Source organism: Lepidochelys olivacea (genome assembly GCF_965140295.1).
Source record: "Lepidochelys olivacea isolate rLepOli2 genome assembly, chromosome: 6".
In the NCBI taxonomy this organism is placed as follows: domain Eukaryota; kingdom Metazoa; phylum Chordata; order Testudines; family Cheloniidae; genus Lepidochelys; species Lepidochelys olivacea.
In genome coordinates this window covers 5,583,446-5,609,972 of record NC_140416.1, presented here as the reverse complement: position 1 = coordinate 5,609,972, position 26,527 = coordinate 5,583,446, and the positions used below count along the sequence as shown (strand labels likewise).

General features: G+C 54.8%; 1 protein-coding gene across 1 annotated transcript; it reads left to right on the top strand.

Annotated features, from left to right (window-relative positions):
• Positions 1–1,865: 1,865 nt before the first annotated feature.
• LOC311522488 (maestro heat-like repeat-containing protein family member 7) lies at positions 1,866–25,976 on the top strand. Its single transcript, XM_084631885.1, has 23 exons — positions 1,866–1,927; positions 2,811–2,905; positions 3,791–4,075; positions 4,768–4,900; positions 5,831–6,379; positions 6,539–6,618; positions 6,907–7,105; positions 8,318–8,416; positions 8,837–8,972; positions 9,853–9,947; positions 10,833–10,985; positions 11,810–11,942; positions 12,873–13,421; positions 13,581–13,660; positions 13,949–14,053; positions 14,785–15,389; positions 15,628–15,763; positions 19,118–19,258; positions 19,677–19,824; positions 20,004–20,306; positions 20,485–20,557; positions 20,944–21,106; positions 24,029–25,976. Exons 8-12 carry the CDS (start codon positions 8,339–8,341, stop codon positions 11,894–11,896), a joined length of 549 nt encoding a protein of 182 aa, XP_084488011.1. The 5' UTR covers positions 1,866–1,927; positions 2,811–2,905; positions 3,791–4,075; positions 4,768–4,900; positions 5,831–6,379; positions 6,539–6,618; positions 6,907–7,105; positions 8,318–8,338; the 3' UTR covers positions 11,897–11,942; positions 12,873–13,421; positions 13,581–13,660; positions 13,949–14,053; positions 14,785–15,389; positions 15,628–15,763; positions 19,118–19,258; positions 19,677–19,824; positions 20,004–20,306; positions 20,485–20,557; positions 20,944–21,106; positions 24,029–25,976.
• The last annotated feature ends 551 nt before the right edge of the window (positions 25,977–26,527 follow it).

Below are 26,527 nucleotides of genomic sequence, written 5' to 3'. Positions count from 1 at the left end.
AAGAGCGGCCTCTGGTCCCTGCTCCCTCGGTTTGATGGAGCTGCTGAGAATAGGGGAGGGGTGAGCAGAGCTGGGAACAGGCCCAGGAGGCGCGGGGAAGGGGGGAGGACACAAACTGTCAGGGAGGGCCCCTTCCCTCCAGAGGGGATTGCGTTAGCCCTTGTGGCTGATCCCAGACTTCCCTCTTCTCCTCACTCTCTGCCCTGCTGCCCGGACTCTCCCACCCGGGGATCCTACCTCCCACCCATTGCGGTTTGACTGCTCCATACTCTGCTGGGTACCAGGCTCTGCACAGAGAACAGCTAAGGGCAAGGATTGAGGAGCCAGCAGGCATCCGGCCATGAACTCTTGCCCAGTGTCCCTGCAGTGATGTGAATGGGAGAGGCCAGGAGGTGCCTTTTGGCTCTTGCCAGGGCTCCCCGGAGAAACCCCACCCCTATTGTCCCCTCTCTGGGGTAGCCCCAGATCCCATGGTTGAGGGTGCTCCCTCTTTTTGCAGGCTCTGCACAAGACCTATTCGCAGAGCCTGGACACCATGTTCAGGGGCCTGCTGACAGAGACCCCCACCACGGACAAGCTGCAGCACCTCTTGGAGGAGAGCAGAATGGGAGGGTCTGGGGCGAAATTTCCCCTGAACCCCGTGGGAGGGCTGCAAAGGAGAGACTAGAAGAGCCATGTTTCCATTGTGTCCTCCCAGCTTGGACCCTGCCGGCCACAGGTCTCCAAAGCCATGAGTGCAGAGCTGGGACTGTCAGCCAGAGCTCTGCACGGTTGCATTAAACACTAACAGTGAGCACCAGAGACTGAAACCCCTGTGAGATGTAGGACATGAGAAAAGTTACTGGCTCCTTTCAAGGGAGACCCTGAGATACAGGAGGAGCCTCAGGGAATCAGCTCTTTTGTCCTAGGGACACGGCAGTTCCTGGAGGGATTGTCCTCCCGGCCGCTCCATCCATCCTACCAAGGCCTCTGCAGCTGGAGTCTGGGGGTCCAGGGCATGTGCCTTGATCCTGATGTGCTGTTCATGGATCAGGGGTTTAGAGCAGGTAGACCAGCCCCAAGGCCGAACCTTGTCCCAGCCTGGAGAGACAATGACAGCTTGTGCCCAGCAAGATGTGGGCAGTGTCATGAACCCCCTTTTCAAACCCTGCAAGCAGCGGTCAGCTATGACCCCCTGAGCACATGGTCTCAGCCCCTTGGGGAGGGGGAGAGGCTCGTTTGTAGAGCATATACGCCTGTGCACTGACTCTCCCCTGCCTCTTTCTCCTGCAGCATTTCTGGTTCCACTCCAAAATGACCCAGGAGAGAGCTAGGGCCATACGGAGCAGCGCTGCCCTGCTCCGATTCGCCACCACCCTCCCCGGATTTGACGTAAGTGACCTTTGATCCCAACATCTACATAGCCAGGGCTGGCTCTGAAAGGCTGTGGGACGAGCCGCTGCAGGGTTGTAAATAGAGAGGGCCCCCATGGGGAGGCAGAATCAGAACTGAGCCTCAATTATGCTTGAGTCAAGTTCCTCATCCCCTGGCTACATGGTTCCCCCTGGGTCCGTAAGGGACAGCCGCGTTCCATAGGCCACTGGATGGCAGGGCTGTGCCTGGCCTCAGGGCCCTCTTTATTCTGGAGCAGCTCGGCAGCGAGAGCTCATACAGGGCCCTTGCCCTGGTCCCGTTCCTCCAAGCTCCCCCAGCGCCTCCTACAGATGGATGGGAGCAGAGCTCTGGCCCAGGGGAGCTGGAGAGCTGAAGGGAGACTGTTGATGGATTCCCCTCTCCTCCTCCTTCCACCAGAGCTCCTCTGACTTCCCCAAGGCAGGCGACTTTGTGCTGCAGCTGGGTCTCTACATATCGGACCCAGCTGACGACATCAGCTGGCAAGCCAGGGGCGGGGTTTATTGGCTGTACAGCCTCCTGCTGCAGAAGAGGGGTAAGAAACCCAGCTGGACAATGGGACGCCATAGAAGCAAGCCCCTTGGAGACTAGCTCCAGCTGGCCATTGGGACGCCTTTACAACTAAGGCCTCTCCTTTTAGACCAACTGCAGAGGGGCAGAGGGACCCCAAGAGAAACAAGTCGCCGGGGCTTTGGGGCCCCCCACTTGCTGGGCAATGGGACCCTACAGAAAGAAGCCCCCTCCTCTGAGACCGACCCCAGCTTAGGTGATGATTCACACTCATCTCCCTAATTCAGGGAGAGGGGAAGAGAAATAAATTGCCAGGAAATTGGCTGCTTTATCTCAGAGCCCAGCTCTGTTCCCCACCCCACGGTAATCAGCCCACCCACGGGGCTGCCAACTGGTGAGGGGTCAGGAATGGAGCTATGAGACACATGGAGGGAAAGAGCCCATCATGAGGGCAGGGGCAGGGACCACAGGGGATGGACACAAAACTTGAATGCATCCAATGAAGTGAGCTGGAGCAAATAAATAATGTAAATAAATTTGTTCGTCTCTAAGGTGCCCCAAGTACTCCTTTTCTTTTTGCAAAACTTGTCCGATGTCACCAGCTGGGTAGCTAGGGTCAGATCCTGACTTCAGTGGAGGGGGCGGGGGGATTTCTCAGTATTAGACGCCACCATTAACATGCGCCCACTCCCAGAGCACAATGACCGTAAGGGTCACATGATTACTGTGATGAATGAGACAAATTCCGCTTCAGGTACTAAACCGCCTGGTGGGGAACCTGCGAGTCCACTGGGCCATGGGTGCCACAAGGATCCCGGCCAGTGTTCACCCAGCAAATGGTACCAAAGGAATCAGGCACGGAAACCGGAGACCAAACCTCCCCAATGGCTGTGTCTTTCTCCCCCCAGGGTCGAACATCCAAGAGGCGAGCGAGCTGTGGTATCGGGACGGGCTCCCGGACTCCGAGTGCCTGGGCTACAGGAACATGGCCAGGGTGGGGGAGGTAAGGACTCTCCGCCGGTGCATGGCAGCAGCTCAGGTGTGGAGCTGTCTCCCCCTGCAGAGAGTGTGTCATGGATACAGGGCAAGAGCCTGCTACTTATTTCCAGCTGACAGCGTTCGACTGCGAGAGGCTGAGGATCCTGGCTTGGAGCCTTGTAAAGGCCCCGGCTTGTGTGTGTTGCATGGATCCATGGCTATGTGGCATTAAAGGGATCCCCTGGGGGGGTGAGTTAATGGAGGATTGTATCTCCAGGGATCCGGCTCCGCTCACTGTCCCCCTGACTGACACCCTGGTGTCTGAGAGAGGAGCCAGTGGGTCAGTGAGTTGGGAAGCTCACACCAGCTAGTGCCGGACCAGATCCTCATTGGATTCCCTGCACCCCCTGGAAGCACAGGCAGGGTGTGGGGTTTGCCCAGTACCGTGGTGACTCTGGGAGCAGAACCTGCCGCTACCCTGGGCATTGGGTGAGGGACACCGAACTCCTTTCCTGGGCGGAGTCACTGCACTGTATGTGAGGCTCGTGGGATTGTCAGTGGGGTGAGGAGCGGGAACGGAAGCAGATCGAAAAGGCCCCTAACCTCTAGCAGGTGAGCTGCAGGAAATAGCGCTGCTGGAAGCAGTAGGGGACCTTTGTTGTCTTTGTGAACTGGGTTCCAGAGCGCACAGACACGTTCCCAGCCTGTCATGACACCTGCGGTGAATCCAGCTCCAGAAAGAGCAATTCGAGACCTCAGTGCCTGCAATCTCTAACTGAAAGGGGTTCCTTGGTCCATGGGACTCCAAAGGTTGGCTGCCCCAGGACTCGTATCCCCCTGGTGAGATGCTAGAGGGATTTGGAGCCTGGTTCTGGGCAATTATCCAAGGGCTCTGGTCCTCTTTGTTTAGGTCTTCGGACACATCTTCACTGGAGGCCAAAGAAGAACTTTCCTCCAGGCGGAGCTTCTGACCATACACGACCCCCAGATCCATGTCAGCCTGGCTGGGCTGGTGCTCACATATTCCATCCTGGGAGAAGCCAGCCAGCTGATAGCGGACGAGGTAACCAAAGAAGGATCAACTCGGGAGGGATCCCCAGGTCCTTTCACCTCCGGGCCATAGAAAGTCACTCCCAACCCATCCCCATCGCTGACCAGGGAGCAAGGAGACGATGAACCCAAGGAGGTGCCATTGGTAGGTGCCAGCTTGTCCCTTGAGCAGCTCAAAGCAGAGGAGACCCAGCTCTCCAGTAAGGCTATTTCCTAACAGGCGTCACATCAACATGACACGCTGCCATGCTCATGCTAGGGACTGCCAACTTCCCTAGCCACCTCTGTGAGCCTTTCATCCCCGTCCGGGGCTCAGGACGGTTCCTAGTGCTCTGGTATCATGTTATCCCAGCCACCGCCTGCTCTGGGAGAACTGGAGGAGTCAGTCAGCAGAGGCTGCTCAAGTGCCTCATTCCCCAGAGCTACTGTCCATGGCGTCACCTTAAGGACGGGGAGGGTCCCTTGGGGAAAGGTGTCCACTTCTTCTCACCCCACGGCACTTCTGCCCAAAGCCTCCCAACCCCTCATCTGAAGGGGGCGAGGGTGGCTGAGGGATTCTGGGGAGCGCAGCTGAATCCCTAGCTGGGTGGGGAGGTAGAATAGCTCTCACGGCGGGATTGAGAGGAAGGGGGCAGGAGTTCATTTCACAATGGTGGGAGTGGGGTTGGAGGTCACTAGAGAGGAGACAAGATTTCATCTCGGTGGATGGGTGGGGGAATCCGTCCCTCGGACGTGGGGAGGGTTGGGGTGGAAATTTTGCTGGCTCCCAGTGCCGTTAATGCCCTTCGTTGCCATGGGTGTCCGAGTCTCTGACTGATCCTTGTTCTCTTGCAACAGGAGGACGTGACAGCGACGATCTACATCTGGTGCTTGCGACAGGTGCCCAAAGCACTGCAGGGGCTGTGCTCAGTGGGACAGCCTTGAAGGGCCCCCCCTTTGCATGCTCAGAAGCTCCCACTCCCTGCGGCAGGTACTGCTCTTTCTCGCTGAGCCTGGGGGAGACGGGCTGGGGGAGAGTCCATAGAGCCCACAGCACTGAGAGAAACCCAGGCCGAGCACCTCGCTCTCACCACCCTGCCCCACCCCGACCCCTGGAACTGGGGCCAGGCCAGATACAGTCCCTGCCCCCATGCCCAGAGGCCAGTTTCAGAAGCATCAGGGACTGGCAAGAAATGAGAGCATCCGCAGAGCCAGGGTTTATCGAAAAGTAGCCATTGCAGTCTGGGGAGGGTGGCCCAACTTGGAGCCCCTCTCATGTCATCACTGCTTAGACCTCCCCATGGCCCGTGTCACCCCGACGCAGTGAATGTCTGACCACCTGGTATCTGAACCCTTCCCAGCCAGGAATGAAACTCCCCGCTAGCACCCTGGGGCAGGGAAGGATCCTCCCCATCTGGCAGGTGGGGACTGAGACACAGAGGAAGAGCTGTGATCCTGGTCACACAATCCTGGGGGTAGATCTGGGAACTGGACGGGGTCCCAGGCCTTTCCCCCAGTGGCACCTTCGCTTTCTGCCCTTTATTCTCCCCTCCTGCTAGGGGGTCTGTGAGTGTGAAATGAACAGGAGGGTGATGGGGTCCTGACACATAGCCTGGGTGGGAGCTCCCCTTGGCTTGGAGCCCACCGTCAGTGACATCTTTGTCATCCTGCTCTCCTTCTTTTATTCCTAGGATGGGAGTCCCTCGATGAGGGGTCTCTAGGGCTCCAGGTGGGCAGTGCCTAGGAGTACCAATAAATCATCCTGGTTCCCGCCTGCATGCCCCACCCGGCCCTGCCCTGCCCTCCAGTTCCTCGCTATTGACTCTGGCTTGACTCTGGGGTTATGACTTTGCCATGACCCTTATTGGCTCCAGATGTTGGCTACCCATCCTGATGCCGTATTCTCCTTGCCCTTCTTTAGCCTCGCTCTAGGCCCTCCACCGACCCACTCCAGCATTGCCTCCTCCTCCTGATCTTCCCCAAGCCCTCTGATGTTGACTACCCGGCTTTGACCTTCGGCCTGTATCCGCACTCTGGCTTGACAATGACATCGATTTGGCTGATCTTTGGTCCCTGCCTACCCGGCTACGACCTCTGGCATGGACTTGGACTCTGGCTCTGATTCTGCTTTGTCGATGGACTCTGACCTCGCTTTTGACCCTGGTGCGTCCCTGGACCTTGATTCTAGCACCACTCTCAGCCTAGACACAATCCTGCACTTCCCTGCGCTCCAAACACTGGGCCTAATTCTCAGATGTAGCATGTGACATCAGGTGATACAACTTCTGGCAGAAAAGCAGGCTCTCCACAAGTAAGTGGCCCGTATGCAACAAGGGACGCATCACACAACAAGGTGTGAACCAGGACCTCACTACATCAGCCTGGCCTGGGGATATCCCTACTGGAGCTGTGCACTGGAAATGACTGAAAATATCGGGCTTCCTTTAACCAGCTTCCGCCCCTGGAAGGAGTAAGTTTGATGGATGGGAGGAATGGGGGGCCCAGCTGGTTGGGGTGGGGGTGACACTGGCTGTTTCTGCAGAGCACTTTGGCCTCCTCCCTGGGAAGCGCCTGTGGGTCTGCGGGGCCTGAATCTCACGTGCGGTTTTGTCTCCTTGCGGTCTCTCAGGAGGTGATTGAAAATCTCCCCATGGAGTCCGAGCCAACCTCCATCGTCTCCAGCTCCATGGCTGCGGTTTGCAGCCTCAGGTACCAGGACCCTCCCTTCCAGCTGCCCTAACCCTGGTGCTGATCGGGCCAGAGCTGGGAGTCACAGATCCTCCCCGGCCTGTGTTATCCCAAGCTCTGGCTGTTCACATCCCCCAGCAGAGGAGGTGGGAACGTCCCCTCTTTCCTGGATGGGGGGTGATTTCACTCCAGTAACGTTCGAGTGGCCGTAGGGAGGGGATCACTGCAGGGGAGGGGGGTCGTGTCCATGGCAGTGCCAGCACCCCTCTCGTCCTGCAAGGTGTAACACGGGCTCCTCTCTCCCGCCAGCAAACTGAAGCCACCACTTGCCCTGCAGCTGGAATCCTGCCTCCTGCAGGCTGTTCTCCAGGCGTCTTCACCACGGGCACAGGACAGGGCACCACCCACTTCCGGGTAGGTCCTGATCCTACTTCTCTGACCCAGGAGCAAGAGCGGCCTCTGGTCCCTGCTCCCTCGGTTTGATGGAGCTGCTGAGAATAGGGGAGAGGTGAGCAGAGCTGGGAATAGGCCCAGGAGGCGCGGGGAAGGGGGGCGGACACAAACTGTCAGGGAGGGCCCCTTCCCTCCAGAGGGGATTGCGTTAGCCCTTGTGGCTGATCCCAGACTTCCCTCTTCTCCTCACTCTCTGCCCTGCTGCCCGGACTCTCCCACCCGGGGATCCTACCTCCCACCCATTGCGGTTTGACTGCTCCATACTCTGCTGGGTACCAGGCTCTGCACAGAGAACAGCTAAGGGCAAGGATTGAGGAGCCAGCAGGCATCCGGCCATGAACTCTTGCCCAGTGTCCCTGCAGTGATGTGAATGGGAGAGGCCAGGAGGTGCCTTTTGGCTCTTGCCAGGGCTCCCCGGAGAAACCCCACCCCGATTGTCCCCTCTCTGGGGTAGCCCCAGATCCCATGGTTGAGGGTGCTCCCTCTTTTTGCAGGCTCTGCACAAGACCTATTTGCAGAGCCTGGACACCATGTTCAGGGGCCTGCTGACAGAGACCCCCACCACGGACAAGCTGCAGCACCTCTTGGAGGAGAGCAGAATGGGAGGGTCTGGGGCGAAATTTCCCCTGAACCCCGTGGGAGGGCTGCAAAGGAGAGACTAGAAGAGCCATGTTTCCATTGTGTCCTCCCAGCTTGGACCCTGCCGGCCACAGGTCTCCAAAGCCATGAGTGCAGAGCTGGGACTGTCAGCCAGAGCTCTGCACGGTTGCATTAAACACTAACAGTGAGCACCAGAGACTGAAACCCCTGTGAGATGTAGGACATGAGAAAAGTTACTGGCACCTTTCAAGGGAGACCCTGAGATACAGGAGGAGCCTCAGGGAATCAGCTCTTTTGTCCTAGGGACACGGCAGTTCCTGGAGGGATTGTCCTCCCGGCCGCTCCATCCATCCTACCAAGGCCTCTGCAGCTGGAGTCTGGGGGTCCAGGGCATGTGCCTTGATCCTGATGTGCTGTTCATGGATCAGGGGTTTAGAGCAGGTAGACCAGCCCCAAGGCCAAACCTTGTCCCAGCCTGGAGAGACAATGACAGCTTGTGCCCAGCAAGATGTGGGCAGTGTCATGAACCCCCTTTTCAAACCCTGCAAGCAGCGGTCAGCTATGACCCCCTGAGCACATGGTCTCAGCCCCTTGGGGAGGGGGAGAGGCTCGTTTGTAGAGCATATACGCCTGTGCACTGACTCTCCCCTGCCTCTTTCTCCTGCAGCATTTCTGGTTCCACTCCAAAATGACCCAGAAGAGAGCTAGGGCCATACGGAGCAGCGCTGCCCTGCTCCGATTCGCCACCACCCTCCCCGGATTTGACGTAAGTGACCTTTGATCCCAACATCTACATAGCCAGGGCTGGCTCTGAAAGGCTGTGGGACGAGCCGCTGCAGGGTTGTAAATAGAGAGGGCCCCCATGGGGAGGCAGAGTCAGAACTGAGCCTCAATTATGCTTGAGTCAAGTTCCTCATCCCCTGGCTACATGGTTCCCCCTGGGTCCGTAAGGGACAGCCGCGTTCCATAGGCCACTGGATGGCAGGGCTGTGCCTGGCCTCAGGGCCCTCTTTATTCTGGAGCAGCTCGGCAGCGAGAGCTCATACAGGGCCCTTGCCCTGGTCCCGTTCCTCCAAGCTCCCCCAGCACCTCCTACAGATGGATGGGAGCAGAGCTCTGGCCCAGGGGAGCTGGAGAGCTGAAGGGAGACTGTTGATGGATTCCCCTCTCCTCCTCCTTCCACCAGAGCTCCTCTGACTTCCCCAAGGCAGGCGACTTTGTGCTGCAGCTGGGTCTCTACATATCGGACCCAGCCGACGACATCAGCTGGCAAGCCAGGGGCGGGGTTTATTGGCTGTACAGCCTCCTGCTGCAGAAGAGGGGTAAGAAACCCAGCTGGACAATGGGACGCCATAGAAGCAAGCCCCTTGGAGACTAGCTCCAGCTGGCCATTGGGACGCCTTTACAACTAAGGCCTCTCCTTTTAGACCAACTGCAGAGGGGCAGAGGGACCCCAAGAGAAACAAGTCGCCGGGGCTTTGGGGCCCCCCACTTGCTGGGCAATGGGACCCTACAGAAAGAAGCCCCCTCCTCTGAGACCGACCCCAGCTTAGGTGATGATTCACACTCATCTCCCTAATTCAGGGAGAGGGGAAGAGAAATAAATTGCCAGGAAATTGGCTGCTTTATCTCAGAGCCCAGCTCTGTTCCCCACCCCACGGTAATCAGCCCACCCACGGGGCTGCCAACTGGTGAGGGGTCAGGAATGGAGCTATGAGACACATGGAGGGAAAGAGCCCATCATGAGGGCAGGGGCAGGGACCACAGGGGATGGACACAAAACTTGAATGCATCCAATGAAGTGAGCTGGAGCAAATAAATAATGTAAATAAATTTGTTCGTCTCTAAGGTGCCCCAAGTACTCCTTTTCTTTTTGCAAAACTTGTCCGATGTCACCAGCTGGGTAGCTAGGGTCAGATCCTGACTTCAGTGGAGGGGGCGGGGGGATTTCTCAGTATTAGACGCCACCATTAAGCGCCCACTCCCAGAGCACAGTGACCGTAAGGGTCACATGATTACTGTGATGAATGAGACAAATTCCGCTTCAGGTACTAAACCGCCTGGTGGGGAACCTGCGAGTCCACTGGGCCATGGGTGCCACAAGGATCCCGGCCAGTGTTCACCCAGCAAATGGTACCAAAGGAATCAGGCACGGAAACCGGAGACCAAACCTCCCCAATGGCTGTGTCTTTCTCCCCCCAGGGTCGAACATCCAAGAGGCGAGCGAGCTGTGGTATCGGGACGGGCTCCCGGACTCCGAGTGCCTGGGCTACAGGAACATGGCCAGGGTGGGGGAGGTAAGGACTCTCCGCCGGTGCATGGCAGCAGCTCAGGTGTGGAGCTGTCTCCCCCTGCAGTGAGTGTGTCATGGATACAGGGCAAGAGCCTGCTACTTATTTCCAGCTGACAGCGTTCGACTGCGAGAGGCTGAGGATCCTGGCTTGGAGCCTTGTAAAGGCCCCGGCTTGTGTGTGTTGCATGGATCCATGGCTATGTGGCATTAAAGGGATCCCCTGGGGGGGTGAGTTAATGGAGGATTGTATCTCCAGGGATCCGGCTCCGCTCACTGTCCCCCCGACTGACACCCTGGTGTCTGAGAGAGGAGCCAGTGGGTCAGTGAGTTGGGAAGCTCACACCAGCTAGTGCCGGACCAGATCCTCATTGGATTCCCTGCACCCCCTGGAAGCACAGGTAGGGTGTGGGGTTTGCCCAGTACCGTGGTGACTCCGGGAGCAGAACATGCCGCTACCCTGGGCATTGGGTGAGGGACACCGAGCTCCTTTCCTGGGCGGAGTCACTGCACTGTATGTGAGGCTCGTGGGATTGTCAGTGGGGTGAGGAGCGGGAACGGAAGCAGATCGAAAAGGCCCCTAACCTCTAGCAGGTGAGCTGCGGGAGATAGCGCTGCTGGAAGCAGTAGGGGACCTTTGTTGTCTTTGTGAGCTGGGTTCCAGAGCGCACAGACACGTTCCCAGCCTGTCATGACACCTGCGGTGAATCCGGCTCCAGAAAGAGCAATTCGAGACCTCAGTGCCTGCAATCTCTAACTGAAGGGGGTTCCTTGGTCCATGGGACTCCAAAGGTTGGCTGCCCCAGGACTCGTATCCCCCTGGTGAGATGCTAGAGGGATTTGGAGCCTGGTTCTGGGCAATTATCCAAGGGCTCTGGTCCTCTTTGTTTAGGTCTTCGGACACATCTTCACTGGAGGCCAAAGAAGAACTTTCCTCCAGGCGGAGCTTCTGACCATACACGACCCCCAGATCCATGTCAGCCTGGCTGGGCTGGTGCTCACATATTCCATCCTGGGAGAAGCCAGCCAGCTGATAGCGGACGAGGTAACCAAAGAAGGATCAACTGGGGAGGGATCCCCAGGTCCTTTCACCTCCGGGCCATAGAAAGTCACTCCCAACCCATCCCCATCGCTGACCAGGGAGCAAGGAGACGATGAACCCAAGGAGGTGCCATTGGTAGGTGCCAGCTTGTCCCTTGAGCAGCTCAAAGCAGAGGAGACCCAGCTCTCCAGTAAGGCTATTTCCTAACAGGCGTCACATCAACATGACACGCTGCCATGCTCATGCTAGGGACTGCCAACTTCCCTAGCCACCTCTGTGAGCCTTTCATCCCCGTCCGGGGCTCAGGACGGTTCCTAGTGCTCTGGTATCATGTTATCCCAGCCACCGCCTGCTCTGGGAGAACTGGAGGAGTCAGTCAGCAGAGGCTGCTCAAGTGCCTCATTCCCCAGAGCTACTGTCCATGGCGTCACCTTAAGGACGGGGAGGGTCCCTTGGGGAAAGGTGTCCACTTCTTCTCACCTCACGGCACTTCTGCCCAAAGCCTCCCAACCCCTCATCTGAAGGGGGCGAGGGTGGCTGAGGGATTCTGGGGAGCGCAGCTGAATCCCTAGCTGGGTGGGGAGGTAGAATAGCTCTCACGGCGGGATTGAGAGGAAGGGGGCAGGAGTTCATTTCACAATGGTGGGAGTGGGGTTGGAGGTCACTAGAGAGGAGACAAGATTTCATCTCGGTGGACGGGTGGGGGAATCCGTCCCTCGGACGTGGGGAGGGTTGGGGTGGAAATTTTGCTGGCTCCCAGTGCCGTTAATGCCCTTCGTTGCCATGGGTGTCCGAGTCTCTGACTGATCCTTGTTCTCTTGCAACAGGAGGACGTGACAGCGACGATCTACATCTGGTGCTTGCGACAGGTGCCCAAAGCACTGCAGGGGCTGTGCTCAGTGGGACAGCCTTGAAGGGCCCCCCCTTCGCATGCTCAGAAGCTCCCACTCCCTGCGGCAGGTACTGCTCTTTCTCGCTGGGCCTGGGGGAGACGGGCTGGGGGAGAGTCCATAGAGCCCACAGCACTGAGAGAAACCCAGGCCGAGCACCTCGCTCTCACCACCCTTCCCCACCCCGACCCCTGGAACTGGGGCCAGGCCAGATACAGTCCCTGCCCCCATGCCCAGAGGCCAGTTTCAGAAGCATCAGGGACTGGCAAGAAATGAGAGCATCCGCAGAGCCAGGGTTTATCGAAAAGTAGCCATTGCAGTCTGGGAAGGGTGGCCCGACTTGGAGCCCCTCTCATGTCATCACTGCTTAGACCTCCCCATGGCCCGTGTCACCCCGACGCAGTGAATGTCTGACCACCTGGTATCTGAACCCTTCCCAGCCAGGAATGAAACTCCCCGCTAGCACCCTGGGGCAGGGAAGGATCCTCCCCATCTGGCAGGTGGGGACTGAGACACAGAGGAAGAGCTGTGATCCTGGTCACACAATCCTGGGGGTAGATCTGGGAACTGGACGGGGTCCCAGGCCTTTCCCCCAGTGGCACCTTCGCTTTCTGCCCTTTATTCTCCCCTCCTGCTAGGGGGTCTGTGAGTGTGAAATGAACAGGAGGGTGATGGGGTCCTGACACATAGCCTGGGTGGGAGCTCCCCTTGGCTTGGAGCCCACCGTCAGTGACATCTTTGTCATCCTGCTCTCCTTCTTTTATTCCTAGGATGGGAGTCCCTCGATGAGGGGTCTCCAGGGCTCCAGGTGGGCAGTGCCTAGGAGTACCAATAAATCATCCTGGTTCCCGCCTGCATGCCCCACCCGGCCCTGCCCTGCCCTCCAGTTCCTCGCTATTGACTCTGGCTTGACTCTGGGGTTATGACTTTGCCATGACCCTTATTGGCTCCAGATGTTGGCTACCCATCCTGATGCCGTATTCTCCTTGCCCTTCTCTAGCCTCGCTCTAGGCCCTCCACCGACCCACTCCAGCATTGCCTCCTCCTCCTGATCTTCCCCAAGCCCTCTGATGTTGACTACCCGGCTTTGACCTTCGGCCTGTATCCGCACTCTGGCTTGACAATGACATCGATTTGGCTGATCTTTGGTCCCTGCCTACCCGGCTACGACCTCTGGCATGGACTTGGACTCTGGCTCTGATTCTGCTTTGTCGATGGACTCTGACCTCGCTTTTGACCCTGGTGCGTCCCTGGACCTTGATTCTAGCACCACTCTCAGCCTAGACACAATCCTGCACTTCCCTGCGCTCCGAACACTGGGCCTAATTCTCAGATGTAGCATGTGACATCAGGTGATACAACTTCTGGCAGAAAAGCAGGCTCTCCACAAGTAAGTGGCCCGTATGCAACAAGGGACGCATCACACAACAAGGTGTGAACCAGGACCTCACTACATCAGCCTGGCCTGGGGATACCCCTACTGGAGCTGTGCACTGGAAATGACTGAAAATATCGGGCTTCCTTTAACCAGCTTCCGCCCCTGGAAGGAGTAAGTTTGATGGATGGGAGGAATGGGGGGCCCAGCTGGTTGGGGTGGGGGTGACACTGGCTGTTTCTGCAGAGCACTTTGGCCTCCTCCCTGGGAAGCGCCTGTGGGTCTGCGGGGCCTGAATCTCACGTGCGGTTTTGTCTCCTTGGGGTCTCTCAGGATGTGATTGAAAATCTCCCCATGGAGTCCGAGCCAACCTCCATCGTCTCCAGCTCCATGGCCGCAGTTTGCAGCCTCAGGTACCAGGACCCTCCCTTCCAGCTACCCTAACCCTGGTGCTGATCGGGCCAGAGCTGGGAGTCACAGATCCTCCCCGGCCTGCGTTACCCCAAGCTCTGGCTGTTCGCATCCCCCAGCAGAGGAGGTGGGAACGTCCCCTCTTTCCTGGCTGGGGGGTGATTTCACTCCAGTAACGTTTGAGTGGCCGTAGGGAGGGGATCACTGCAGGGGAGGGGGGTCGTGTCCATGGCAGTGCCAGCACCCCTCTCGTCCTGCAAGGTGTAACACGGGCTCCTCTCTCCCGCCAGCAAACTGAAGCCACCACTTGCCCTGGAGCTGGAATCCTGCCTCCTGCGGGCTCTACAATACACCATCTTCACCATAGGCATGGGGCAGGACACCACCCACTTCCGGTAGGTCCTGATCCTACTTCTCTGTCCCAGGAGCAAGAGCGGCCTCTGGTCCCTGCTCCCTCGGTTTGATGGAGCTGCTGAGAATAGGGGAGGGGTGAGCAGAGCTGGGAACAGGCCCAGGAGGCGCGGGGAAGGGGGGCGGACACAAACTGTCAGGGAGGGCCCCTTCCCTCCAGAGGGGATTGCGTTAGCCCTTGTGGCTGATCCCAGACTTCCCTCTTCTCCTCACTCTCTGCTCTGCTGCCCGGACTCTCCCACCCGGGGATCCTACCTCCCACCCATTCCGGTTTGGCTGCTCCATACTCTGCTGGGTACCAGGCTCTGCACAGAGAACAGCTAAGGGCAAGGATTGAGGAGCCAGCAGGCATCCAGCCATGAACTCTTGCCCAGTGTCCCTGCAGTGATGTGAATGGGAGAGGCCAGGAGGTTCCTTTTGGCTCTTGCCAGGGCTCCCCGGAGAAACCCCACCCCGATTGTCCCCTCTCTGGGGTAGCCCCAGATCCCATGGTTGAGGGTGCTCCCTCTTTTTGCAGGCTCTGCACAAGACCTATTCGCAGAGCCTGGACACCATGCTCGGGGGCCTGCTGACAGAGACCCCCACCACGGACAAGCTGCAGCACCTCTTGGAGGAGAGCAGAATGGGAGGGTCTGGGGCGAAATTTCCCCTGAACCCCGTGGGAGGGCTGCAAAGGAGAGACTAGAAGAGCCATGTTTCCATTGTGTCCTCCCAGCTTGGACCCTGCCGACCACACGTTCCCAGAGCCGTCGGTGCAGAGGGAAGGAGCTGGGACTGTCAGCCAGAGCTCTGCACGGTTGCATTAAGCACTAACAGTGAGCACCAGAGGCTGAAACCTGTGAGATATAGGACATGGGCCTCAGTTCCCGGAGGGATTGTCCTCACGGCCGCTCCATCTATCCTACCAAGGCCTCTGCACCTGGGGTCAGGGGCCCAGGGCATGTGCCTTGATCCTGATGTGCTGTTCATGGATCAGGGGTTCAGAGCAAATAGACCAGCCCCAAGGCCGAACATTGTCCCAGCCTGGAGAGACAATGACAGCTTGTGCCCAGCAAGATGTGGGCAGTATCATGAACCCCCTTTTCAAGCTCTGCAAGCAGGGGTCAGCTATTCCCCCCTGAGCACAAGGTCTCAGCCGCTTGGGGATGGGGAGAGGCTCGTTTGTAGAGCATGCACGCCTGCGTGCTGACTCTCTCCTGCCTCCTTCTCCTGCAGCACGTCCATTTCTGGCTCCACTCCAGAAAGACCCAGGACAGAGCTAGGGCCATATGGAGCAGCGCTGCCCTGCTCCGATTCGCCACTACCCTCCTCGGATTTGATGTAAGTGACCTTTGACCCCAGCATCTGCATAGGCAGGGCTGGCTCTGAAAGGCTGTGGGATGAACCACTGCAGGGGTTGTAAATAGAGAGGGCCCCCGTGGGAAGGCAGAGTCAGAACTGAGCCTCAAATATATTTGAGTCAAGTTCCTCATGGATGGGAGCAGAGCTCTGGCCCAGGGGAGCTGGAGAGCTGAAGGGAGACTGTTGATGGATTCCCCTTTCCTCCTCCTTCCACCAGAGCTCCTCTGACTTCCCCAAGGCGGGCGACTTTGTGCTGCAGCTGGGTCTCTACATATCGGACCCAGCCGACGACATCAGCCGGCAAGCCAGGGACGGGGTTTATTGGCTGTACAGCCTCCTGCTGCAGAAGAGGGGTAAGAAACCCAGCTGGACAATGGGATGCCATAGAAGCGAGCCCCTTGGAGACTAGCTCCAGCTGGCCATTGGGACGCCGATACGACTAAGGGCTCTCGTTTTAGACCAACTCCAGAAGGACAGAGGGACCCCAATAGAAACAAGGCCCCTGCTTTGGGGGCCCCCCACTTGCTGGGCAATGGGACCCTACAAAAAGAAGCCCCCTCCTCTGAGACCGACCCCAGCTTAGATGATGATTCACACACATGTCCCTAATTCAGGGAGAGGGGAAGAGAAATAAATTGCCAGGAAATTGGCTGCTTTATCTCAGAGCCCAGCTCTGTTCCCCACCCCAGGGAAATCAGCCCACCCACGGGGCTGCCAATTGGTGAGGGGTCAGGAATGGAGATATGAGACACATGGAGGGACAAAACCCATCATGAGGGCAGGGGCAGGGACCACAGGGGATGGACACAAAACTTGAATGCATCCAATGAAGTGAGCTGGAGCAAATAAATAACGTAAATAAATTTGTTCGTCTCTAAGGTGCCCCAAGTACTCCTTTTCTTTTTGCAAAACTTGTCCGATGTCACCAGCTGGGTAGCTAGGGTCAGATCCTGACTTCAGTGGAGGGGGCGGGGGGATTTCTCAGTATTAGACGCCACCATTAACATGCGCCCACTCCCAGAGCACAATGACCGTAAGGGTCACATGATTACTGTGATGAATAATGCTCCGCTCACTGTTCCCCCGACTGACACCCTGGTGTTTGAGAGAGGAGCCAGTGGGTCAGTGAGTTGGGAAGCTCACACCAGCTAGTGCCGGACCAGATCCTCATTGGATTCCCTGCACCCCCTGGAAGCACAGGCAGGGTGTGGGGTTTGCCCAGTACCGTGGTGAGTCCAGGAGCAGAACCTGCCGCTACCCTGGGCATTGGGTGAGGGACACCGAGCTCCTTTCCTGGGCGGAGTCACTGCAGTGTATGTGAGGATCGTGGGATTGTCAGTGGGGTGAGGAGCGGGAACGGAAGCAGATCTAAAAGGCCCGCTCTCACCACCCTGCCCCACCCCGACCCCTGGAACTGGGGCCAGGCCAGATACAGTCCCTGCCCCCATGCCCAGAGGTCAGTTTCAGAAGCATCAGGGGCTGGCAAGAAATGAGAGCATCCGCAGAGCCAGGGTTTATCATCAGTAGCCATTGCAGTCCGGGAGGGGTGGCCCGACTTGGAGCCCCTCTCATGTCATCACTGCTTGTGATGGGGGGAGGGGCCATAGAGCCCACAGCACTGAGCCAATAAGGGTGATTGCAACTTTTTGCAGAAAACCGGGCTCTCCTCAAGTAAGTGGCCCGTATGCAACAAAGGACACATCACACAACAAGGTGTGAACCAGGGCCTCACTACATGAGCCTGGCCCGGGGATGCCCCTTCTGGAGCTGTGCAATGGAAATGACTGAAAATGTCGGGGTTCCTTTAACTAGCCTCCGCCCCTGGACCTACTCCACTGTTCTTGACTCGGACACCTGGCATTCCTGATAAAAGCCAGGGTTACATGGATACCTTTGAAAGAAATGTGGATTCGTTGCCGCTGCACCGGGGCTATGACTGCCCTCTTAACCTACAACCTTGGTTGAAAGTTGCCTTCGGCTGTATTTACACATTGTCAGAACAAGAATTTGTGGCTCTCCCTGCGTACAGACATGAAAACCAGTCCAAAGGCTTTCTTAGCTACCAAGCTTTTCCCACGGGTGCTCAGGCCCTTTTTGGGAAGAAGAAATGTGGGACTCTACTACGCTTCTGGTTAGACAATCAGCCCCTGAACAAAGTGCTAGTTTGGAACCATAACCCCCAGCTGTGAATCCCACAATTGTTGGCTCACAGGAAATCTGCAAAAGTTTTCATCAAACTGGATCTGCAAGGATTTATAATCTAACACTCATTTGGGCAGGGGACAAATGGAAGTCAGATTTCAAAACACGCTCTGGACATTTTAACTGTCTGGTATGCTATTTGGGCTCACTAGCGGTCCTCTGTCCTTGCAACACTTCCTCAGTTATGTATTTGGGGCCATTGTGGATCCATACAGTGTCATCTCTTCAGGTGACAGACTTCTCTTTTTGGAGAACCCAGAGCAGCACGTGAACCACATCCGAACCTGGAGAGGTTTGGGCAGCATGCTCTGTACACAGAATTGGAAAAGTGAACCTCCAGCCAACTCTCCACAGAATTTTTGGGGTACAGCCTCTCCCTGGAAGGTGTTACGATTGATCCAAAGAAGGGGGAAGCCATTCACAACTGGGAGGAAGTTTGAAGTCCTCAAGAACAGCAGTGCTTCCTCAGCTTCACAAGTTTTACCACGGCTTCAGCCCAGGGTTCTCAGAGCCGGTAACCCCCAGGAGAGCTCTCCTCCTCAAGACGGCCACGTTCGTGTGGTCGCCCAAGGCCCAACAAGCCCTCACACAGCTCAGAACTGCCTGCACGACTGCCCCTGTTCTCACATGCAGCATTCATCGTGGAAGTAGACGCATCTACTATGACCATCAGGGCCCACTTAGTTTGGTGGTGCCAGAAGTGGGCTGAAATTCAGACTCACGTGACTTCTGCCCTTGCACCAATGCACCACGCACCAAACTTCTTGGCATTTCAGGCCTCTGGAGACTTTGTCCCAGCCATGGGCAGCCATTGCCAGGAATTTCACTGTTGAACTCCCTGAATCAAATGGCCACAGGGTGGAACTGACTCTCATAGATCACCTGACCAAGATGGCGCACTTCATACCTTGGGCTGAGAGGACAGATTAACTCTGAATTCCCAAACCCAAAATGCCGATGACACCTTTATTTTGATTACTATAGATTCCCCCCCGATTCCATGCCACACAACCAATGGCCTCTCCATACTTCCTGGCCATCAACCTGGTTCAACGAATCCACCACATTCAAGAAGAAAGAAGGGAGCCTCTTGAAGACACTAGGAAGGACTTCAGATAATATGTGGATTGCTGATTTCAAGAGGGGCTAGTCTTTTCAGTAGGGGAGCAAACTCTGGGTCCCTTCCCTCACTCTGACACAATCTGTGCCCAGAATATCTGAGCCCCTCACAGACAATGGGACTGTCCTCCACTCTCCTCCTTGTTGGGGGGACTTGTACCCCCATTTTACAGACAGGGATTGAAGGTGAGGAAGTGATCTCTCCAAGGTCATGTCTGGAAATGTGGGGGAGAGCTGGGAACTGGACTGGCTTCTACAGGAGTGCCCTCCCCACAGGGGCAACTTCACTTTCTGCCCTTCGTTCTCTCCTCCCCTCTTGGCCCGTCTTCGAAGGGGGCTCTGAATGGGAAATGAGCAGCAGATTCCTCCCCCCCTCTGTCTTCCAGCCTCTGGGATCTGTCCACCTCACCTACAGCAATGCAGCCTGCAGCTGGCCCGGCTTGGGGACCCATGACCTCATCCTGTGAAATTGAGAAGTACTGGCTCTCAGGGATGCTTAGATGGAAAACCACTCACCCCACACAGAGGTAGGAATCACCCATTCCCAGGTTGCCCTGAGGAGCCATGATTCCTCCAGGAGCTGGGGAAGGGCACAGTGATCAGTTTGTCAAAGGTAGGGGAGGATTGTGTAAGGAGAGGGTCTACGAGAGGAGGAGCGTGAGCTAGGCTCTGTATTTGGACTTGGCTGGGCTCAAGAGAAGGGACAGGGGCTGTTAGAGGACAATGGTGAGGTACAAGGGGTGTCGGAGATGGGGGCAAGGCCTGAAAAGTTCAACTACTTTAGATCAATAGTACCAGAGAATCACCGGTTGAGGTGACTGAAAGCTCTGAAGTAGGGCAGCCAAAATCATCCTCCTCAGATGGGAACGTACCAAAAGTCGGCAGAAGCTCAGCCTCTGAGGTGAACGTTGTGGCTCAAACCTCTCTCTGCTCTGTACCGCACAGGATTCCAGTTGGCTGTTCCAATCCAGGATGAAAGCTATGCCACTGATGTCTCACAGCACCTGGGCGGTGAAGTGCCACTTAAACCCGCTGTGATGTACAGACCTTGCCCTAGCTGTCTGCCCCGGGCTGAATTTCACCCATTCAGAGTGTAAGGAAATAATTGGCTGAAGGCCTTTTTCTTTTTGGATGTCTGTCTAGTGGGAAAGAACTATGGGGATTTTTAACCTGTATTGCTCCCGGGACTGGTGCTTCAATGTTACAAAGAAGTGCTGATGCACTGGTGGATTTTTCCCCCTTTTAATCTACTCTCGTCTTCTCTTTTAACAGGTATTCTAAGGGCACCCCATGCTTCATGCAGGCATTCTTGGGCGTGCAAATTGCATCAGACCAGTACAGGAATAAATAATAGTGAATGAAATATGCAGACACTAAAGTTCTGCAGCCAAATTCTCAGAAACTTTCCTCTTCAATGTAGGATCAGGATTTTGTATTTAATTGATTTTTTTAAAGTGCTAAGCAGGTGCTACACTGTAATGAGAGGAAACAGAAGCGAAAAACTAAAAGAATGTTACTTAAACCAATGAACTGATGCAGAGAGTGGAAACACAGCAAAGCAAACAAATGAATACTGTGAGTAAATAACCTGAAAGCAAATGGGGAAGAAAACCTCATCTGGGTAATTGTGGCTCTTGGGGATAAAGATCAAGTTCCTGGTACCTAGTCTGGCTTGGAGCATCCCTTATCCCCTGGATCCCAGATCTGGGATACAGATGTCATTCTCTGTGTGGTGTCCATATTTTATTCCTAGGAAAAGGATCCCCAAACAAGGTGTAAAGATCCTGGACTCAATTGCCTGCAAGAAGCGTCAGCCACCTTCACAGGTAGAAATCACTGTCTTTCCTACAATGCCACTAGTGCCCTTTCTGCTCTCCAGGCCTGCTCCCTGCAGCAGGACAGAGACACCCCTTAACTCCCCGAGTCCTGATTTCCTGCCATTCAAGGGGCTGGGGGCTTGCATTGCCCCCACCCCCGCCATCAGATACTTTTCCTTTGGGAATCTCCCTAGAGCAGGGGAGAAAACTGTTCTTTTAGAACCAGTCTGCCCAGTAAATCCACCCACACTGACCTCATCTGAGCTGCTTTGTGTATCCAAGATTAGCAGTATCTTTGGAAAACCCTTCGCGAACAGGGGTGTGAGGTGAAGCAGGGGATACGGGAGCTCCAGCAGATTCCCCTGAAGAACACCACCCTGCCTTTCTCTGGTCAGGCTAAGTCTCGCCATCCATTGTGGAGGTGAAGACCAGATGGGAGCTGCTGGATTGATCTTGATGTGCCATGTCCTTGTGTGGATGAAGGTCCTACATCTCAGAGATGGCCAGCAGCAGATGTTCCACGTGTCCAGGAATAGGCTAAACAACCTACACTGATAGGTAAGTAAAATCATGGCCACATGTAGACATCACAGGAATTGTTGGGGATTGAACCAGGGCCCTTCAGCACAAGCCCCTCTCACTCAGTGTCAACCAGTCCTGCTCCACCCACTAGACCACGCCCCCTTCCAGAGCCGCAGAACCCAGGAGCCTTGATTCTGAGACTCATGCCTCACATCACAAGGCCAAACCTCCTCCCATTAAGGGAGCTATAGAAGAGACCGTCTGCAAGAATCATAGAATCATAGAATATCAGGGTTGGAAGGGACCTCAGGAGGTCATCTAGTCCAACCCCCTGCTCAAAGCAGGACCAATCCCCAATTAAATCATCCCAGCCAGGGCTTTGTCAAGCCTGACCTTAAAAACTTCTAAGGAAGGAGATTCTACCACCTCCCTAGGTAATGCATTCCAGTGTTTCACCACCCTCCTAGTGAAAAAGTTTTTCCTAATATCCAACCTAAACCTCCCCCACTGCAACTTGAGACCATTACTCCTAGTCCTGTCCTCTTCTACCACTGAGAATAGTCTAGAACCATCCTCTCTGGAACCACCTCTCAGGTAGTTGAAAGCAGCTATCAAATCCCCCCTCATTCTTCTCTTCTGCAGACTAAACAATCCCAGTTCCCTCAGCCTCTCCTCATAAGTCATGTGTTCCAGACCCCTAATCATTTTTGTTGCCCTTCGCTGGACTCTCTCCAATTTATCCACATCCTTCTTGTAGTGTGGGGCCCAAAACTGGACACAGTACTCCAGATGAGGCCTCACCAATGTCGAATAGAGGGGGACGATCACGTCCCTTGATCTGCTCGCTATGCCCCTACTTATACATCCCAAAATGCCATTGGCCTTCTTGGCAACAAGGGCACACTGCTGACTCATATCCAGCTTCTCGTCCACTGTCACCCCTAGGTCCTTTTCCGCAGAACTGCTGCCTAGCCGTTCAGTCCCTAGTCTGTAGCTGTACATTGGGTTCTTCCGTCCTAAGTGCAGGACCCTGCACTTATCCTTATTGAACCTCATCAGATTTCTTTTGGCCCCATGCTCTAATTGTCTAGGTCCCTCTGTATCCTATCCCTGCCCTCCAGCGTATCAACCACTCCTCCCAGTTTAGTATCATCCGCAAATTTGCTGAGAGTGCAATCCACACCATCCTCCAGATCATTTATGAAGATATTGAACAAAACCGGCCCCAGGACCGACCCCTGGGGCACTCCACTTGACACCGGCTGCCAACTAGACATGGAGCCATTGATCACTACCCGTTGAGCCCAACAATCTAGCCAACTTTCTACCCACCTTATAGTGCATTCATCCAGCCCGTACTTCTTTAACTTGCTGACAAGAATACTGTGGGAGACCGTATCAAAAGCTTTGCTAAAATCAAGAAACAATACATCCACTGCTTTCCCTTCATCCACAGAACCAGTAATCTCATCATAGAAGGCGATTAGATTAGTCAGGCATGACCTTCCCTTGGTGAATCCATGCTGACTGTTCCTGATCACTTTCCTCTCATGTAAGTGCTTCAGGATTGATTCCTTGAGGACCTGCTCCATGATTTTTCCGGGGACTAAGGTAAGGCTGACTGGCCTGTAGTTCCCAGGATCCTCCTTCTTCCCTTTTTTAAAGATTGGCACTACATTAGCCTTTTTCCAGTCATCTGGGACTCCCCCCGTTCGCCACGAGTCTTCAAAGATAATGGCCAATGGCTCTGCAGTCACAGCCGCCAATTCCTTTAGCACTCTCGGATGCAACTCGTCCGGCCCCATGGATTTGTGCACGTCCAGCTTTTCTAAATAGTCCCTAACCACCTCTTTCTCCACAGAGGGCTGGCCATCTACTCCCCATGTTGTGATGCCCAGCGCAGCAGTCTGGGAGCTGTCCTTGTTAGTGAAGACAGAGGCAAAAAAAGCATTGAGCACATTAGCTTTTTCCACATCCTCTGTCACTAGGTTGCCTCCCTCATTCAGTAAGGGGCCCACACTTTCCTTGGCTTTCTTCTTGTTGCCAACATACCTGAAGAAACCCTTCTTGTTACCCTTGACATCTCTTGCTAGCTGTAGCTCCAGGTGCGATTTGGCCTTCCTGATTTCATTCCTACATGCCCGAGCAATATTTTTATACTCTTCCCTGGTCATATGTCCAACGTTCCACTTCTTGTGAGCTTCTTTTTTATGTTTGAGATCCGCTAGGATTTCACCGTTAAGCCAAGCTGGTTGCCTGCCATATTTACTATTCTTTCGACTCATCGGGATGGTTTGTCCCTGTAACCTCAACAGGGATTCCTTGAAATACAGCCAGCTCTCCTGGACTCCTTTCCCCTTCATGTTAGTCCCCCAGGGGATCCTACCCATCCATTCCCTGAGGGAGTCGAAGTCTGCTTTCCTGAAGTCCAGGGTCCGTATCCTGCTGCTTACCTTTCTTCCCTGTGTCAGGATCCTGAACTCAACCAACTCATGGTCACTGCCTCCCAGATTCCCGTCCACTTTTGCTTCCCCCACTAATTCTTCCCTGTTTGTGAGCAGCAGGTCAAGAAAAGCTCCCCCCTAGCACTTGCACCAGGAAATTGTCCCCTATGCTTTCCAAAAACTTCCTGGATTGTCTATGCAGCGCTGTATTGCTCTCCCAGCAGATATCAGGAAGATTAAAGTCACCCATGAGAACCAGGGCGTGCGATCTAGTAGCTTCTGCGAGTTGCCGGAAGAAAGCCTCATCCACCTCATCCCCCTGGTGGACCCCCTCTACATTTCCCCTCTCAGAGACTGCAGCCACGGGTGACAAGTGAATGAGCAGAGATCTCCCCTGTGGGAATCCAAGGGGCGGCACATTTGGGGTTTCACAGGGAAGGCCTCTGGCAGCCATTGACAGAGTGTTCCTGTGTGGAGATTTTCCGTCTCTAACAAAGGGTTTCTGTTCCCCCAGATCTCAGCCGCTCAGCAGAATGCGGGAGAGCCGAATGCTGATGGGCTAGAGGGGTCACCGGAGTCACCGCGCAGCTGTGCAGCAGGTGCAGTGTCTGCAGTCACCATGGGCCAAACCCTGCGCTCCAGACAACACAGGCCAAGTTTCCCTGGATTGCGAAGGGGACTTTGGCTCGGAGAATTGGTTGCTGGTGCCTGTGTCCACAGAGAACTGGGATGTTTTCATTAGCCCACCAATGGTACATGAAGCGCCATCCAAGCCAGGGGAGAATGGACATTAAACAGCGAGGCTGGGACCTCCGCAGAGCTGCTGCAGTCAAGCATCCACAGCCAGAAGAGAGACGATGGGAAACTCGCTTAGATGGCTGGCCACAGCAGCAGCAGCCGTCTCATAAAGCTCTGCTCATGCTCTAGCCAACAGAGGCAGGGCAAAGAGCCACGCAGGGAGAGCCTGGGCTGCAATGAGCACTATGCGGTTTTTCAGTGGATTGTGCTGTCTCGACAATCTATTTCCTGTAATGTGCACATCCAGCCTCCCTGGCTGACCTCAATGGAAGTTAGGTGCTCTGTGCCCACAGGATCAGTGCTCAATGTGCTCACGCAGCAACCTAGGGCGCAAAAATGGAACATGATAGATGCACTGATCCAAATAGTTAAAAACCTGTCCTCCCTGTTTGTCCCTGCCGTTTTCATGTTTGCAGTTAAAGGAAGCCGGATATCTAGCTACTTGAGAGCCCCCTTGTTCCAGTCAGGCAGGAGATCAGTGCTAGCATGTGCACAAACCCTTATAGGGAAAAGATGGATTTTTAACCTAAAGCCCTACCCCGTTCAGCCACGTTTTCACAACTTCACAGGTGAGGCAGTGTAAGAAATGGCTGTGCCTTTTGCTTAGGGTTCGACTCACTGTGGAAAGACACATCACATTATCCAGTGTTGGAGCACTAAGGTCCTATTGGACTGCAGACGACCAGCAAATTGAACAGGAGGTGATCTTGTAAAAATAAAGTATTTATATTAACTAATAAGCCAACCTCTGCCCTAGTCCAGGTCTGCTTTGTGTTTAAACTCTAGGTAAAATCCAGTGCATTCAGGCCAGCATGGAGCTGCTGTTTGAATCATCTAATCTGGTCTTTTCAGAGGAATTTTTGAATGTTAGATGTACTGATCCACAGCATTCACATACTCCTTAGTAGCAAGACAACTGCGCACCTCACAACCTTCTATGTATTTAGCCTCACTACATCCCTGTGAGGTCGGGAATTATGACCATCCCCATTTCACAACTGGGGAACTGAGGCACAATGAGATAAAGCAAGTTCTGAAGGTAACTCAGGAAGTCTTTGGCAGAACAAGTAGCTGAATCTGGGTCTACCAAATCCAGAATTAGCACCTCAGCCATGGGAACATCCTTAAGCCTGACTCCCTTACCCTCCTCTGAATATCCTCGTCCTAGTTAAGGCTTCTTCCACTGCAGTGCCCTGTGCCTCCCATCAGTTATTCATTGTCTTAAGACTTTAAAGACCTAAAAGACACCTGTGCCAGCTTTAGATGAGTAGAAACACAGCTCTACAGATGAGCAGAAACTCAATCCACAACAAAACAGCAAAAGAAAGTGCAGTGGCCAACTCAGCCAACACAAACACATCCGGACACACATGTACCCTCATCTGATCTCCTGCAAAAGATAGGTTTCATTCCACTGAATGCATCCGATGAAGTGAGCTGTAGCTCATGAAAGCTTATGCTCAAATAAATTTGTTAGTCTCTAAGGTGCCACAAGTACTCCTGCAAAAAATGTAGATCTCTTGTAATCAGAACTGGTGGAGCTAGATCCAGAGGTGGTATAAACTGGAATAGCTTGAGGATCTGTAAATCAAGCACTTTAATACTTAGAGTGCATATTTTGTTTTAAGTCTTTGATAAATAAAGAAAATACCTGCTGAACAATCTATGTGCATGGATATTCTCTCATTTCTCCTGGGATGTGTCTTTTGCTCAAACTGCCTCTCCTGGGCAACTTCTTATTACTTTCTGATTCAGGCTACATTTGCTCACCAATGGCCGTGCATATTGGCTGGCCCTCTGGGGAGCTGTCTCCCAGCCCCAGGACTCTACATATGCAAAAAAATCCAGCTCACTTTTTGGGGTTGTTACCCTGTGTTGCCCCCTTCCAGCACTGAGTCCTTCCCTGCCCCCTTTTCCTCAAGGGCTGGGGTCTGCGCTCTCTGAGCTAAGAGGGTCTCCTCTTTGGTCAGAGGCACCTTTCCCCAGCAGTTTCCCCTCACCTGTAAACACAATAAAGAGAGCGTCACTATAGGCATTAGCATCTCACCAGAGATCCCTGCTCAGCGAGAGAAATATGGAGACCTAGCTCATGTCAGTGCAGAAGGAAAGCTTGGGAGGGCATTCAAAGATAGATGGTATGAATGTCATTCAAGATGTGCAGTTCCTCTTTATAAAACAGACACATAAAATGATACCTGAATTAAATGTGGCCTCA